This window comes from Trachinotus anak, unplaced genomic scaffold, assembly GCF_046630095.1.
Source record: "Trachinotus anak isolate AG129_WGS33_773 ecotype Australia unplaced genomic scaffold, CSIRO_AGI_Tana_v1 ptg000032l, whole genome shotgun sequence".
NCBI classification, from domain to species: domain Eukaryota; kingdom Metazoa; phylum Chordata; class Actinopteri; order Carangiformes; family Carangidae; genus Trachinotus; species Trachinotus anak.
In genome coordinates, this window is record NW_027273883.1 from 26,453,152 (window position 1) to 26,470,499 (window position 17,348).

General features: G+C 42.8%; 1 protein-coding gene across 1 annotated transcript; it reads right to left on the reverse strand.

Moving 5' to 3' along the window:
* Nucleotides 1-1,245: 1,245 nt before the first annotated feature.
* On the reverse strand, nucleotides 1,246-16,359 carry LOC139612605 (aldehyde dehydrogenase, mitochondrial-like). The gene is made up of 13 exons (XM_071468305.1): nucleotides 16,171-16,359; nucleotides 14,735-14,839; nucleotides 13,331-13,471; nucleotides 13,042-13,121; nucleotides 11,484-11,595; nucleotides 8,830-8,958; nucleotides 8,424-8,537; nucleotides 6,668-6,770; nucleotides 5,880-6,064; nucleotides 4,581-4,745; nucleotides 2,906-3,063; nucleotides 2,267-2,381; nucleotides 1,246-1,578 (listed from the first exon to the last, which is right to left on the reverse strand). Exons 1-13 carry the CDS (start codon nucleotides 16,285-16,287, stop codon nucleotides 1,546-1,548), a joined length of 1,557 nt encoding a protein of 518 aa, XP_071324406.1. The 5' UTR covers nucleotides 16,288-16,359; the 3' UTR covers nucleotides 1,246-1,545.
* Between the last annotated feature and the right edge of the window lie 989 nt (nucleotides 16,360-17,348).

Below are 17,348 nucleotides of genomic sequence, written 5' to 3' on the forward strand. Positions count from 1 at the left end.
GGACAGTTTGAACATAAAGCTAACTCGATACTGCACGTTTGTTTTTTTGTTTTTTTTTTATCATAGTGTCCCTAATGAAAGAAGACAACTTCAAGACTCTCTATTCCAATGAGCTATTGGCCATAAAGCATGTTGTTAACAGAAAAACTGCTGGCAAAAAATTAACATAACAACTCATTGTAAATGGTCAGTAACTGTAAACAAGTGGACACTATCTACATAAAATAAGGTATTCCATAGACTATATAACTATCAGTTCTGAAATTAGTGCTTTTCCGTGTAATTTAACACAACTTATTCACTTAATCATCACTACTTCCATGACTACATCTGTAGATTACTTCAATTTCTTACCTTTTTAGTGTTTTCCAGATGTAGGCTTTTAACTGCGAGTTGTCTCTTCAGGACTGATGATGTGACAGGTTGAGCATTGTCCAACCAGAACAAACCCAACAAGGAAATGTTTCTGGTGGATAAACTAGCTGCAGAAATATGCGTCATGGAGTAAAACGGGAGGGGTCCTAATAACTTCTGATTAGTGTTGCTGTTTATTGTCAAACTGTGATTTCAGTGCAGGCCAGTGGGGGAAGATTTTCAGAGGTTTGAATAGCTAGGCTGTTTCTATCTGCATGAGGTTGCACTCACCGGTCTGAGAGGGGCGGTGGTCTCATCAACCCGTGTTTGAAAGGAGTGGAAGTTGAGGAGTCTTTCTAATAACTAAAAAAAACAAAACACAATTCTCGGCCATTACAGACAAGAAAAATACTATCAAACAACATCTGCTCACAACTACAGTGCAGACATTTCCAAACATGTAGGCTACACGGATTACGGATGACATACAAGGCAACGTTATGTGTAAAAACAAAGTTAGCTACACTATCTACTAAAATAGCTGATGTTGCTAATATCTAATGTCGGATTTGGTTAATACATAAAACACACGTTGGTCTATATTGAAACAGCTGAAGCTACCTACATTAGTATAACACTGCCCCTTCCCAAAACCAAACACACCAGAAATACAGGCATCATCGCGTCGCTTTTTAGCTTGTGTGACCCGGAGCGCCCCGGACACACGGACAGTGGAACAGACAGGTGGGTCAGCCGTGTTCTCTGTTAAACATCAACTTTTATGTTTTATCTTTTGTCACTTTTGGATAAAATGGAAAAACAGAGAAAATTTCAGTGAAACATTTCTAAATGAGCTCCCCCTTTAACCCATAAATAACACACAGAGCGAGCTGAGTGCTTCAGGTGCTTTTATTCTGAAAATAAGAAATCTCAGATTACAAACAGATTCTTTATGATTACATGACATCAAGTGGAGAATGCAAGTTTTCTTTACTCAGTAGTGTTTATTCATTGTTTTGATTTAGTGGGGATGTAAATGTGAAGTCTGTGCATTAACACAGTCCTCAGTGTGATTCCTCCTGCTGCAGCAGGTTTGTTCTGAGCATGTGTGACGGAAGCAGCAGATTCACTCAGGGCAGTCTTCAGTCTGACGTCTCCTCTCAGCTGTTTCCTGTCCACAGCTGCACAGGTCTAAGAATTCTTCTGTGGTACCTTGATGGTCACCTGACAACAGACAGACACAAGGCGCAGGCTCAAGATTTAACATGGAAAGAATTTTTCACCAGCAGAGACGTCCTGATGACGGGTTTTCCTTCCTGATACTGATCCTGTTCGTGAATCCCAGGAAATCTTTTTTTTTTTTTAAATCTAATATGACTGTCAGTCATGAAAAAATAAATACTGAAATGAGTAACACTTCCTTACACTAGTGCCACTGCTCCAAATTAAAGCCTTGCATACTGTACTCTGTGCTTTTTTACTGGTGGGACTTTTCAGTGTTGTTGAGATTTTGTTAACAGCTAACTTTACAGTATTTACAGGAAATCAATTACACACAGCTCAACTGCTCACAGCAGTGAACAAGAACTGATTTCTGTTAAGGTACCATGTTGTTCCTGGTGCCTTGTGTCTTTTCCTTCTCCTGCCTCCCCTCTAGCTCCACCCAGGCTGTTGACAATCAAGCCTCCATAAGGTGCACCTGGCCAGTGAAGCTTTAAAAGCTCTGATGCAAACATCAGGAGACAGAGGTCTAGCATGGGAACTGCTGTTTTGCTGCTTCTCAGGGTTTTGGTCTGAATTTAAATGAATTTATCTTAAAACAGCAACATAACAACATGTGACACAGTGACGGAGTGTGAACACTTTCTGAATGAACTGTGTGTGTGCGTGTGTGTATATTTGTAGTTCTCACCGTTTTGACCTCTGTGTAGTTGTCCAGACCGTACTCTCCCAGCTCTCTGCCGTTACCTGAGGCCTTGTAACCTCCAAACGGAGCCTGAGCACCAAACACGTCATAGCAGTTGATCCTACACACACACACACACACACACACAAGCGCGCACACAAGCGCGCACACACACACACACACACACACACACACACACACAATTAATAATAAATCCACATACTGTCGGAAAATCTTTAGGTCACAGACTTTATCTTTAAATATTTTTAAATTTTATTCAGTTTTATTTGTTGAGAACCAAATCATAATGTAACATAGGCTCTTTACAGGGTCAGGTCAAGATGTTACAATATTATAGAGACAGTATGATCTCTCCTCCTGACAGTGGTGCCGAAAAACATCTGTCTGACACTCAGCAGCTGCAGATGTTGCAACAGACCACCTCCTCTTATCCAGCTGTGTGATTGCACCACAGCAGCCTGCAGCAGAGTGACTCCTTCATCTGATCTGGAATTCAGTTTTTCAGATGTAAATGTAAAACTGTGCCTCAGGTCACACAAACCTGAGACCTGAGCAGTGACAGTAAAACCCATAAACAATTGTGGGAATATTCCTGAGAGCCTCCAGGTGAAGACGACCTCTCACCAGACTGTGCCGGCACGCAGCCCGTTGGAGACGTAGTTGGCCTTATCAATGTCCTTGGTGAACACAGCGGCAGCTAGACCATATTTAGTGTCATTGGCTCTCGTCACCACCTCCTCCAGGGATTTAAACTTCAGGATCTGCATCACTGGACCAAAGATCTGCAGGAGAGAACATGATAGACAAGAAAACAATCTATGAATAATCAATATAAGACTTGTGAACAAACATGTTCATTAAAAGGACCATTCAAATCTATTTTAATTGTATAGCACCAATTCATAACAGATGTTATCTCAAGGCACTTGGTCTCCACCTTCTCTTTATAATATTATTTACTGATACAACAAGAGCCCACCACCTAGAGCAGGTCAACCTGCAACTCCACCACTAGACAACACTACATCCTTCACACTGGTCCCTCAACAAACAACAAACATCTTTACTTTCCCTCCTCCACCTGTCACAGGTCACACATGAAACAAACAAGACAGACAAAAAAAAAACAAAAACAAAACATCACACAACATCGTCAGAGGAAACTCACATCTGGTCTGTAAGGATTAGATTAGTTAAGATTAAATTAGACTAGATGTACCCTTGTTGATCTCCCATAGAGGAAATTCAAATCGACACAGATGCACAAAACAGTATCAGCGCAAGAAGAATTAAATTAAGACTGAAACAGAATCTAAGATGAATATGATAAAAATAGAAATACCATGTACACAGCTGGACTGAGGTGACCTCAGGATGTTAAGAGCTTTTGTTGAGAGAAGGAAAGTTTCGGCAGAGATTCTGAACTACCACTAAATAATTGATAGATTACTGATGGAGTGAACACACGGTTCTCTTGAGTGACAACACAACTGACGACAACATGACATCGGAGCTCGTTTTAATTAAATTTTAGGAACTCCCTCCTAAAATTCACATGTCTCTCTTCCTACTTTTAGGACAAGGAGTACAAGTGTTTTACAGCGTCCTTCATTATTCACTGAGAAGATGTGTGCAGACAGTCTACAGATGTGTCTCCAGCTGCTTTTATTATTTTTTCCAGGTTTTTATGCCTTTATTTATAGGTACAGTGAGAGAGAGAGAGACAGGAAAGTTGAGGGGAGAGAGAGAGGGGATGACATGCAGTAGAGGGCCATGGGTCAGATTCAAACCCTGGGCCACTGCAGTTAGGACCAAACCTTAATGGTACGCACTCTACCAGGTGGGCCACCGAGGCGCCCCTCTAGCTGCTTGTATGAAGAAAAGTATCTAAAGAGTTTAAACAGTCCCCAAATGTACAGAGAAAATCAGAGTTACCAACATGGCTCAGTAGTAAACCCCCTTAAAGATGCTTCATGTGTTGATGAGCATTAATTTTACAAGATTTTTCATGTTCTTTGTGTGCATAATTTGAAAATTCTACTCATGTGAACATTTGGAATAAATAAATGTTTAGGTTTTCATTGATGTCAAATTATTTATTACATAATAGTGATGAACTCTGATTGGAGGGGCCCAACAAACACTATACCTTGCAGTTTTCTGCGTAATGATGACACAGTAAATTAATTCATAAAAAGGAAACATAATGATAATATATTTATAACCACCTGTATTTCACTTTATTTCTGTGTTTGATTTCTTTCTATTTTGAAATGTTTCAGCTTCAGTCGTGTCCTACCTCCTCCCTGGCGATGGTCATGTTGTCCTGGACGTCTCCAAACACCGTGGGCTGGATGAAGTATCCTCTGTCTGCAGCCACTCCTCCTCCACACATCAGCTTGGCTCCCTCTCTCTTCCCGCTGCTGATGTAGCCCAGAATCTTGTTGAACTGCTCCTGGTCTACCTGGACAGGCATCACACAGGGAGCAGCGTCCACTGTGAGTGTGAGTGCTTCTCTCTCTACAGGAGTCCAACACTGAATATTCTCCTCGACACCTTTTATGTTTTGCGATAGTTTTTATATCAACAATGAATGAAATGATGTCAAAAAAACTGTTTGTAGTGAAATGAGGAATCTTCCCTTGAGTTTTATGAAACTTTTGTCATCTTTTAGCTCATGACAGGTGTGTACAAACATATATGAGTGTACATAGATAAACATTTTTCTCCTTTGTTTCTGTTTTTCTTGCTTTAAAGGTTCTGTAAACAAGACTTTAAACATTAATACAGCAATAAACAAATATTTTCCATGAACGGATACTGCGGATAAATCCACGGCTGAACTCAGCCTTTCCCAGTCGCACTGCAGTTGGATCCTGTTCGGACAGTGGACCATCAAAACCACAAAGTTTTTAAAAGTTTACGCCAGCTCCATCAGTGTCTTTGGATGTTTTGACGAACCACCGGCTGACCAGGATTTGAGTGAGCTGTACCCATGTCCAGTAGGCCTGTGCTCTGTTCTCATCTCTTTCTTTGTCTGAGCCTTTTTAGATGAAAAAGTGGAGCGGTTTTTCAGTGGAGGAAATTCTGGAAGGTCGCTTTCACCTGAATGCTGCGTACTGCACTGTCAGCTCACATGTGGATGGATCCTGGGTGTTTAAATGTGGGGAAGGCCGAGAGTTTAACAGGAGGGGCTAAAACACATGATCATCCCACTATCTCAGAGCAGTTACCAAAACAGAGAACAGAGAAACACAGATTACAATACACTATGTCTGTGCTGATGGACGATGTTGTGTGTGGGAGCTGCACTGTGATTAAATAGACTGGAGGAGATCGACAGACAGAACATGTTTAAAATCTTGTTTACAGAACCTTTAAATGTTTTTTCTTTGTTTATCCCTAAATGCAAAAATCAATAAAATATTATTGAGCAACCAGGAGCAACATTGATCCAGTTGCTCCTGGTCATGATATAAACAACAGTTTTATAACAGAGTTACGATGTGTGAAGAGACATAAAAGAGTTCACTTCAGTAAGGGTATGCATGATGTTGTTGATAGTGTGTGCGCGTGTGTGTGGTTGAGCGTGTATTACCTGAGGTCCCTGCTCGGTCTTTAAGTCAAAGGGGTTTCCCACCACTCGTCTCTTAGCTCGCTCCACGCTCCGCTCCACAAACTCGTCATAGATGTCAGCCTGGACGTAGGTCCGAGAGCCGGCGCAGCAGCACTGACCCTGGTTGAAAAACAGAGCGAAGTGCGACTGTTCCACAGCATCTTCCACTGAAAGAGGGAGGGACAGAGACAGTGAGCACATTCTCCATCTCTAAACAATACTCAGTGACGTCAGTCTGTGACAGATTAACTGGCAGCAGGTGAAAGTGTACGTGTGACAGGACACTGATAACTGTCAGGTGTGTTTACAGGTGCAGCACAGCACATTTTCAACCACACACAGTAGTGTAGGGACACAGCCACACCCTCTACATGAAGTGAGAGGCAACATGTTGCTGCAGGAACTCTGTTCAATCAATAATCATTTATGTGAAGTAAATGTTCCTCCATAGACATAAACCTGCTCAATAACTGAGAGGTTGAGAGGAAATTTGACATTAACAGTGGTTTTAACGAGTTTCTGCAGATCTGATCTAAGCTGAGACTTCCGTGCATGACAGTTTATTGCAAGCATACGCTCCCACCTGTCACTCAAAGAGGCCACACCCTCAATTATACATAACTGTTAAGTCTTAACAAAATGTAATAAAATGTATGTATTTGAAGGATGTGGCCCTGAATTGAGACACAGCTGAGGCCCCACAGTGAACCAGCTTTTTAAGGGGCCAGTATACAGGTAATACAGCAGCAGGTTGCAGACAGAGAACATACTGTTGGCGTCAGACAGGATGATGTTCGGGCTCTTCCCTCCCAGCTCTAGAGTGACCTTCTTCAGGTTACTGCTGCCTGATGCCTGCTGGATGAGATGACCCACCTGATAGACAGAGACAGAGGAGGTGACTCCTTCACTTCAGATGGAGTTAAGTTAGTAAAATACTGCTACAGCTTATTTAAGAGGGAGAGTTAGAAACCAGACATTATTCTGTAGAGAAGCATCATGGAGGGCTGCAGTTAGTCTGGATGTTATTATTGTCTAATATGGCCAATAGTCAGTTTTTCTGTGTTTGTTTGTATAATCTAATCCAAAAATTGGCAAAGAGGTGGGGCTTCTTTTAATGTTGATCTCCATCAGAAGATATATTTGTGGTTTTAAGAACCAAAAACCTCAGTGTAGTTTTACATCTCCTCTCTCAGGCTTCTTTCTGGAGCTCTAGTAACAACAGGTCAGTCAACCAATCAGAGGCTCTGAGTCTCTGAGCTCTGAGGCTCTCTTCTGATTGGCTGACTGTTTTCTGAGTGATCCAATAAAAATATAGCAGATTTCAGGAAAACACGCAGAGAAACCAAATCCTGCAAGGTTGGATGGTGGGTCCCGATGGGTGGGGCTTGGGGCATGGCTGAGGGTGGTGACTGCTTTGTTGTGACATCACAAAGTTCCAGAAGTCCTGACGGCTGGTTTTAAGGCTCAGTTTCTGAATACAGGCTGTGTGCATTTCTCTGTGGACTGAGGCTTTGATACTTTCACAGTATTAATATAGAACCTAGAGCTGCTTTATAATCAGAAACACATGGACTGAACTGAATGTGGACTCTGGCCTGTGCAGGTTGTTGCATCAGTTATCAGTGACTCTGATCTCTGAACAGTCAACAGTTCAAAGACAAATGATGTAGTGAATGTATCTACAGTCCACTTACAATCACTGAGCCATGACTCCATGAGGTCTGAGGGCCTGTAATCAGACTTGACATTAACCAGGTTACTACAGGTCATGTCAACATACTGACTGACACACACTCAGTATCCTCCTGTACAGTTACTATTATGTGTAACAGCAGTGATGTTGTGTTGATGTGATTACTGTTGGTTTGACTGTGAGGACGTGTGTAACTGCGAGGTGCTGACTCCTGCAGAGGAAGTTTGCAGGATGTGCACATAGTTATTTTAGAAAACAATCACTGTAACACATCGAGTACGAAGCCAGAGTCAAACAGAAAACCACATCTGTCTGTTGCATGAGAACAACCACAGGTGGGCACAGACCATGATGCTATAACCACAATTGCAGAGTGTTTCTCTTACCTGTTCCCCAACATAATCTCCAGACCCCTCTCACCTCCCCTTTCTATATGAAAGTAAACCTTAAATTAAAGCTGAGACTTTACTTTAGTGTCATCTCTATTATTCTGTTTCAAACTTAAGAGATGGTAACTTTAAGGTCTGCATCAGTCTCCTCACATTTTCCAGACCAGGTCAACATGGACTGACCTCAGAGGACACAGTGTCTGTCTGTATGACCTGACCCCTGATTCTCCACCAGCAGCTACACAGCGACATGTCTGACGGACTGTATGCAAAATGACCAGTGGTGTAAGTATGAGTGTGTTTCTGCTGTGTATCGTTGTTCAGGTGTCCCTGAACACATCAGTGAACCTCTGTCACACAGTTTGTGTTAATGTGTGTAACTTCCAGGAGATGAAGCATTAACCTCCATCTGAACTCTTCAGCTCCAGTCTGTCAGTGTCTTACCTCTGTGGACCCAGTGAATGCCACCTTGTCCACATCCATGTGCTTCGCTATGGCAGCACCAGCTGACGGCCCCATGCCGGGCAGGATGTTCACGACACCTTCAGGGAACCCCACCTGAAAACACAACCACGTCAATTATTCATCTTTATTTTGTATCACATATATAAGATAAGATAAGACACATCTCCCCTCCCTCACACCCACCCGCCATGGCCTCTGACCTCTGAGCTGTCAATCTTTAGATAGAAACAATAATGACACTTAACCAAATAATGACAATAAATATTTTTACCTTCAGATATAAAAAGTAAATGAAAAAGAAAAGATGCTGTTAATATTCCTTTATGATCATTTTAAATGTTCTGCTATGGTCACATTAACTGATGGAGTGAAGAGTCAGTGGTACCTCTTTAATGAGACTGGCCACATAGAGCGCTGTGAGCGGAGTCTGCTCTGCTACTTTCATCACCACCGTGTTACCGGTCGCCAGAGCTGGGCCGAGCTTCCAGGCCTGCATCAACAGAGGGAAGTTCCACTGTGGAGAGGAGGCGGGAGGAGGGGGAGAGAGGAGAGAGGAGACAGGAGGAGGGGGAGGGGGAGAAAGGAGAGAGGAGGAGTAAAGTCCTGCTCACGTTACATTTATCATCCTCTAATATTCTCTGTTTCACATTGACCTCTGTTGAAGCCTTTGTGAGGAACAAACTCAAGCATTTCCTGTTTGTCTGCTCTCCAGCTGCTGATTCACAGAGGGCAGAGGTCAGAGGTCAGAGGTCACCTCTGTACAGCTTTGAGCAGATGTGCTCAGTCGTCCAATAGAAACACTGCTCCACCATGTCTGGAAAGTTACTATTACAGCCTTTTACTGCAGCTCCTCCAATGACCACTAGAGTCTGGCTCCAGCAGTGAGTCAGTCCCCATAGACTCCCATGTTCAAATGTCCAACTTTACAGCAGAAATAAACATGTTTACAGCCTGGTGCAAAAACTGTTCTGGTCTCTAGAGATAATTTCCTCCTTCATGACAACTGTACGGGCTGAATTTTATAGAACTCACCTGTTTACATTTTATTAAGGACTAAAGTTATGATTATTTGAGGGTGTGGCCTCTTTGAGTGACAGGTGGGTGAGTGTATGCTTGATACAAACTGGTATTGACCTAAGTCTCAGCTCCACACATGCCCCACCTCTTTGCCCATATTTGGATTAGCTGGGAGTGGAGTCAAGCACTGCGAAGATGGTGACAGTGGAGCAGCTCACTCTGTACTTGACAGACCCCCACCCACATGTGTTTTAACCCAGGACTGTCTTCAGTCTGAAGTGAATGACTTCACAGACATGATTAAAGGTTTCTGTTGTGTCAGAGATCATGAGCTCAGCGAGTTTCTCTCTCCTCCTGTCTCATGCTCACTCTTCTATCTTTGAACTGGACCGTTTCCCAGACCCTCGGGTTTAGAATGACATGACTTTAAATGACCCCTCCTCTCCTCTTCCATCTGTGCTCCAGTGTGTTACACACAACAAGAAGCCACCACAATTAAATCTCGATTTTCTTCCGTGTTCTGGACGTTTTACGATTCTAAATCGATTTTGTTCTGCCTACATGAAGTCAAGAGAAAACATTGCTCCCATTCCATCGGATGCTTTTGTCTCAGTTCTTGGAATAGGTTTGTTGTGCTGCCACTTTTTGTTTTAACAGCACTTTTACAAACTCTGCACAGCAAGGTGGTCTGTTCCAGGTCAGACCTTGCAAAACCAAACCATGTCCATATGACTGAAGTAACATGACTACCTTCTTTCGGTATTATTTCGTCGTCTTTTGCAGCTGCCATGGCTCACGCCCACGTTTGTTTACCCAGGGGACCTCTGACACAAAGGTGTGTCTGGTAAAAATTGCAACCCTACACACTGTGGTGACTCCAGGGAACTACTCGTGCTGGCTCATAAGTGACAGAGGAAGCATTAATCTCAATTCTGAAATTAAAGCTTAAAAATTAAAGACATTTTCTAATCACACTGAAGTCGTCTTTCTCTCACATTGTGTCCATAAGTGTTTAAATCTGTGTCAGTGAGATTTTCTCCTTCACTAAGATCATCCGTCCACCTGACAGGTGTGACATATCAAGACCTGAATACATGGATCAGAAAATGAGTCAGTATCTGGTGTGATCACCATCTGCCTCATGCAGTGCGACACACGTGCTTTGCACAGAGTAGATCAGGTTGTTGATTGTTGGACAGCTCCTCTTCAGTGGCTGTGTGAAGCTGCTGGATTTTGGCAGGAAGGGGATCATAGTGTCACTCACACAGATCCAGAGCCTCCCTGAGTGTCCAGCTCAGGTCACGCCTGAGCATTCATCATGCTGTGTAAGCAGATCTGGATCTGGATCACACCTGTCAGGTGGATGGATGATCTTGACCAAATAAATGTGCTCATTAACATAAATTTAACAATGAACAAAATCTAACAGAAATTAGCCTCTGTGAGTTTTTATTTTATTATTTTATTTATTTTAAACTAAAACTTTTATTTTCTTTTTGAAAAATGGGAGTTAAGTAAAAGTGTTTGTTTCTGTTCAGTGAACATCACAACAGTCCAGTGCAGACTCAGGCCCTGCTCAGACCTGGTATTAACATGTTGTCTTCAGTGATCCAATCACAGGTGGTCAGCTCTAAGTTCATCTGGTCACACCTGCTTTAACAGGCTTCTCCACATGCATCTCCAGTGACCACCTGTGATCAGATCACTGAAGACAACATGTTAATACCTGGTCTGAACAGGGCCGAACTGCAGACTGAGCAGCAGACCAGAAAAACAGGTGAGTCTGTTCTCTTGTCAGACACTTTAATATTTGTAACTTTCTTTAGTCTGACTGCAGCTTTGCGGTGGTTCAGCTTCTGTCTCTCTCTCTCTGTTTATGTGATAACACTTTATGAAATTTCATCTGTGTTAGGCAGCAAAGACCAGTAATCCTCAGTACATGTAAATATTCCTCAAGATGCAAAATTAACAAACACATTTTATCTTTGTCTCCCCACCCCCACTCCCTCCCACCCCTCTCACCGGTATGATCTGTCCACACACTCCAATGGGTTCATGTCTGGTGTAGCAGAAATAATCTCCATCGATGGGGATGGTCTTTCCCTCCCATTTGTCAGCCCAGCCTGCGTAGTACCTGAACACAACACAGCTGCTTTAAACACATGTCAGTACAACAGCTACAGGTCATTCAGACAGGATCAGACCCGTCACTGTGTCACATGTCATGTTGAAGTTTTAAGATAATATCTTTTAAATGAATTTCTCCCTCATCAGTCTGCTCTCAATACTCCAAGATGACAAAGTGAAAACACTGACATAAGTATTCAGACACTTTACTATGACACTACAGGTTCCTCCAGTTCTGTGGATCATCTCTGAGATGTTTCTACACCTTGACTGGAGTCACCTGAGGTAAATCTAGAGCTGGACCTGGACTAAGGCTTCAAGCTTACATTACTTCACACGGAAAAATCTAGTAACTAAAGCTACTTGAAAAAGTCAAAATTATAACAAAATAAACAAAAAAAAGTCACATGGCAGAAAAAAAAATGCCACTCAGTTGAGTTTATTGTAAAAAAAAATTTAAAAAGTAAAAAAAAAGTTCTGGAAAGTCACATTTGGTTTTGTAGCCGTGTCATAATTCAGAGACAGACAGACTGTGACACAGCGACAGTGACAACGAAGGAAGGTGGATCCTTCGTGGACCAACATATCCCAGGATTCATTGTGCACCAGTGATAAAAGCAAACAGCACAGACAGAGTCTGAGGATCACACTGTTAAATGTCAGTATTATGTTTCAGCTCAGTTCAACAGTAACAGTACAACTGTTAAAACCAAGGACCTTAAAACCTCGAGTTACTGTGAAGAAAAGTGATATGTTGTCCAGGTTGCTAGGCAACAGGAGCTGCGCTTTGGGACAAAATGGTAAGGGAGGGCACAGCTGGTGACACAAAGTAAAAATCCTCTGTAGACCCGGCCGTCTAGTTTCAGTTCGGCCTTCATGGTCTATGACGGCTATGAAGGGCCACACCTTTGTAGACCGGGTCCTCTTGCGGCCCCTGAGGTGGTGCTGCTTCAGGAGGGTCATGGTGACTCTTTATGGTGTTGCGGCTGTGTGACCACGGAGCAACACCTTTTTGCACATGAACTACACAAAGATCAGGTGTGTGTGGGGGCGGCCCGAGAGCGGAGTGGTTAGGGCGCGTACCACATGAGCAGGATGAAAGAGAGAAGCAATGGTAAAAATAAAAAAATATATATTTCTTTCCTTTTATGGCCCAAAAATTACAAAAAAAAAAATACTTAACTTCTTGAATCACTGTGAACATATGAATGTAGCTGAACTACCAGCACGTTACTGGAGAATATAGTTAAACTACTGGTTTAATGACATTAGTTGAGTAGTTCACCACTCCCCAACACTGCTGGTCAAAGAGGAGACCAAGAACCTGACTGAGCTACAGACATCCTGGGTTGAGAATAAGAAACTTCCAGAGGAAGTCTAGTTTCCTCCCAACATGACACCAAAACACAACAAAGCTTTAAAATACCATTAAACTGTGTTGAGTGTTTGTTACCTGAGACACTTCACCACGTTGGGCAGATCCACGGAGTAGGCAACAGCGTACGGCTTCCCATTGTCCAGGGTCTCCAGCTCCTGTGGCAGCAACACAACATCGGTTTACATGTGATTTACAGGACAACAATACTTCATGATACGATGTGTTTCCAAATATAAGAAGCAGTAGAACAGACATGTCTTCATCAGAAGTTTTATCTGAGCATCAAAAGTGAAACAGGCGGAGCAACGACATCACACAACTAAAGACCTGATTGGTTGTGTTCAGACTTTTAGTGATGACTCACAGCAAGGTAAGCAGCATCCCTCTCTATGGCATCGGCCAATCGGTTGAGTAACAGGCCACGATGAGAGGCGTCCATCCGTCGCCATGGTGACCCCAGCCTGAAGGCATTGCGTGCTGCTTTCACTGCCTTGTCTACATCTGCCTGGAGACACGAATTCCAAAACATGGTTAATGTGAAAGTGTGTCCCTGAAAAGGTTAAAGAAATTTACCAAGAGTCAAAACATCAAACTGTTTCAAAACTATAAATCACTTCTGCTGATTCAAGTCAACATCCATCAATAATCAGTGTGTTACCCGCTGACCCTGAACACATCAGCTCGTCACTCTGTCAGTGAGTCTGTTCCTGCTGCTTCTCTAAACTGATCTGAATCTACTGCAGTAACACACTGACTGTACATGACCACCTCACACAACCCCACATCACATGACCACAACTATCACTTCAACCTTCTGACCTCTGAAACAGACCCCTCTCTGCTGCAGGACCAAACTCACTCAACACCAACCTTTCTCAAAGACTGGTTCGTGGTCCACCAGGGGTCGCTTATGGACCACTGGTGGTCCACTAGTAAATTAGGTAAAATATCATGTTTTAAAATTAGTGTTGCCCAAACTGTCTGACTGACCACAGAGCCAGTGGTGAGGAGTGTATATGTGTTGTTTTCAATATTAAATGAACTCAAATGTAAATTCAACCATTATTTGACTTGTCTGTTTTACAGTGTTGTTGTTTTCACTGTAACCGACTGTTTTGTGACACTCTCGATTCTCGTAACTTCACCAGTTTATAGTTTATGTTTTATGATTTACATCAAAAATGATCAGTGTGACATTTGAGAGGAAATGTGGATGAAGCTAAGAGTTAGCCTGCCGTGGGACTGAGCTAAATTTCACCAGTTATCAGCCTGTTAACTATAAAACAACAGACCAGATCATGGACCGGAGGATTAAGACTGGATCAGTTAAAGAAAATCAAGTGAAACCTCTCACACAACAGGACCATGTGAAGTTTTACTAGTAATCTAGTGACCACAACTGAGACTCAGAGTGTTTGATGAGATCCAGCCAGTGTTCATATATGTGTGATCATTCTGATGTCGCATAAATAACAGCAGTATGTAAAGCTGATAATTAAAATCTGTACAGGAAGGAGCCAAGTGGTTAGGGCCCGTACCACTCCAGTGCAAGTGGTCAGAGCAGAGTCCTCGGGTCAACGCCCGGCCTGTCAGGTTTTTTTACTGAGAGTCATTCCCCTCCTCCAAGACCCTTTAGGGTTGGGGATGTTTGTGGAGGTGGTCCATGAGTTTTAATTCAGCAGTTAAATGGTCCTACCCAGTTCACCCACTTTACTTCCAGCTTAATGTTATCATCCAGTGCCAGTAAATGACCCCCACCCCCCCTCACCTCATCAGCCTCTGCAACTTGACAGATAACTTCCCCGGTTGCTGGGTTGATGGTGGGGAAGGTTTTCCCGCTCGTTGCATCCCGCCACTCATTGTTGATGAACAGCTGGAAAATAAAAAATTAAAGAGAAAATTTACACCAAGACAAACAGTTGATTCACTGCGACAGATCTCTTCTCTTGTAACTGCTCCTCTTACAAGAGATGAGTCAATTTTAAAAAATCAATAAGACATCACATCTGTTTCTGTATCTGTTTCCTCTTCTGTCTGTTTCCCCTCGCAGATCCATAAAGTTTTATCTTTTTGTAACTGTCAGCCTGGCCTGTTGACACATGCATGGTAACATACAGTCAGAGGTAACTGACAGGAGATCCAGGTGAACTGGCCCTTTACGCTTCATGTGTGCACACAAAATCCTTCAGCTGGAAAACGAATAAAACTTCTGACACCATCAGTTAAGTTTTCTCCTCTGTCCAATCAGCAGTCAGAAACTTAAATCCGTAGGTAAAGAGGAAGAGCAGGTGTACTGTCTCTCTCATTACCACTCAGGTGCATTCAGACCTAAACCGTTCTCGTGGTGTGGACGTCACATGACCTCACCCACCTGTGGAGATCACAGTGGAGGATCCACATCTCTGTAGACCAGAGCCTCTGGATCCTCTGTATGTGACTGTGGACGACTGTTGTTGCTGACTCAGTGTGATCACGTCCTGCAGTCACATCCTCAGTCACCTGAGGAAGAGCTGCTCTTCTCTTTTTCTTACACATCACAGTCAGACTCTCTTTAATGACTGTGCCATAGATCTAAATGCAGATGTCACTTTAGTCTCTGTTACTATTGAAACTCCAGACAGTTGAGCGTCTGTGACTGAAGCTCCAACACGGACCCCTCTTTAAAGTCACTCTTCCTCTTGACAGAATCTGAATGAGCTTGTCAGCATTTTTACACCTGCCACACAGCATGACGGGATGTTAACTGTGTCATTCCACCTGTACTCTCTGTATTCAGGTTTTTCCTTTAATCTGTCACCTGCCTGTAAAAAGACCCTTGTTCATTATCCCATTAAGAATCACGAGGACTCACTGTTAATGATTATGTAACCTCAGCCCACCACGTGAAACTTATCTCTTCCTGGTGAGGATTTCACAACAGGACTCCGGATTCCTCTCTGCACAGAGACTCCCTGTTACCTTTCTAGAGTGACCTCCCTGCGCAGTGTGCTGCAGGCTGCTCTAACTGAGCAGCTGCACCTCGTTTCAACAACGGGAACCAAAGCAAATCAGAGCAAACCTCCAGCAGACGGGCGCAGTTACTTGCTGGCAGCAGTGACACCCTCTGTCACAGCGGTCTGTCCACGCACTTGTTGATTACGCAGTTGGCCGGTGTCCAACATCATGTCATGCACCTCAGATTTTCACGGCTAACTGTTGCTCTACCTTGTTGTAGTGGACCTCGGGCTGGGTGCTGGGTGCTGGGATGGCGGCAGCAGAGTAGTGACACACCGACAGTCGACTCAGTCCGGGCAGGGCCCGGGAAAACACGGTCCGGAGCATGACGCCTCTTCCAGCACAGACTCACTGCAAGTGAACTCCAGGCCGCGGCTCGACGGACTGCCGGGGTCGGCAGTGCTGGACCTCCAGCCCCGCCCACACTCTTGCGTCATCAACCTACGTCGAAAGACATGCGTGCAAACAGTTTTTTTTCAATGTTTCTTTAGTTAAATAAAGGCGTCTCCATTTACAACAACGGGGACGTTTTGTACCAAAAATGTTATTTTCTTTTGACTTTGCCAAATTAAGTTGGTCAAAAAAAAGGGGGGGTCGAAAAGCTAAAGGGTCAAGTGCTTCGAATCGTTGAAGCAGGAGATTTCTACTGTTTTCTACTGGGAACAGCAAGATTTACCAGAAAACCAGTTATCATGTTAAAATCTTTCAGACTTTCAGATACCAATATTAATATCGATCCATCCATTAAATTCGGTGCTGCTTTGCAGGCTGCTACATAAAAGGCCCTGATTCATTCAAACATGCTGACGTTTATGCTGATGTCTCATCCACTGTGACAAGCAGGGAAATGCTATCATCCATAACTTCAGTAGGCGACTAGGAAACAAACACTATGCTCTTAATCATTAATTTTTTTTCATAAATCAGCTATGAAACAGCGAAATGTTCAGACGAATCTTTTTCACTGTATTTACAATATATATGAGAAAACAGTTATAATATATGATTCATAAAATTAAAAAAATACAAACATTTTTCATATATTGACTTTTGCAGTGTCAGGATTTTTTCCTGGTCTGACTTGAGATGAATTTATCAAACCAGTCAAAATAATTCATTGTTGACATTTGGGTTTTATTGTGGTAGAGAACTTTTAGTCTTCAGACCCAGTTTTATTGTCCAAAACCAAAGAATAAACACTTACATTCAAACAGCTCTGTGTCAGTGGTGTTTTACTGAAAAGTTAGAGCCTACCCTAGAGCAGTGGAAAATTTAAAGGTTCAGGCTGAATGATTTAATTTGTTAAGTTATTATTTATTAGAATTGGTGAAATAATGTTATATATAAATAAAGGACCTTTTTTTGAACTGAGTTAACTTTCTTTCAAC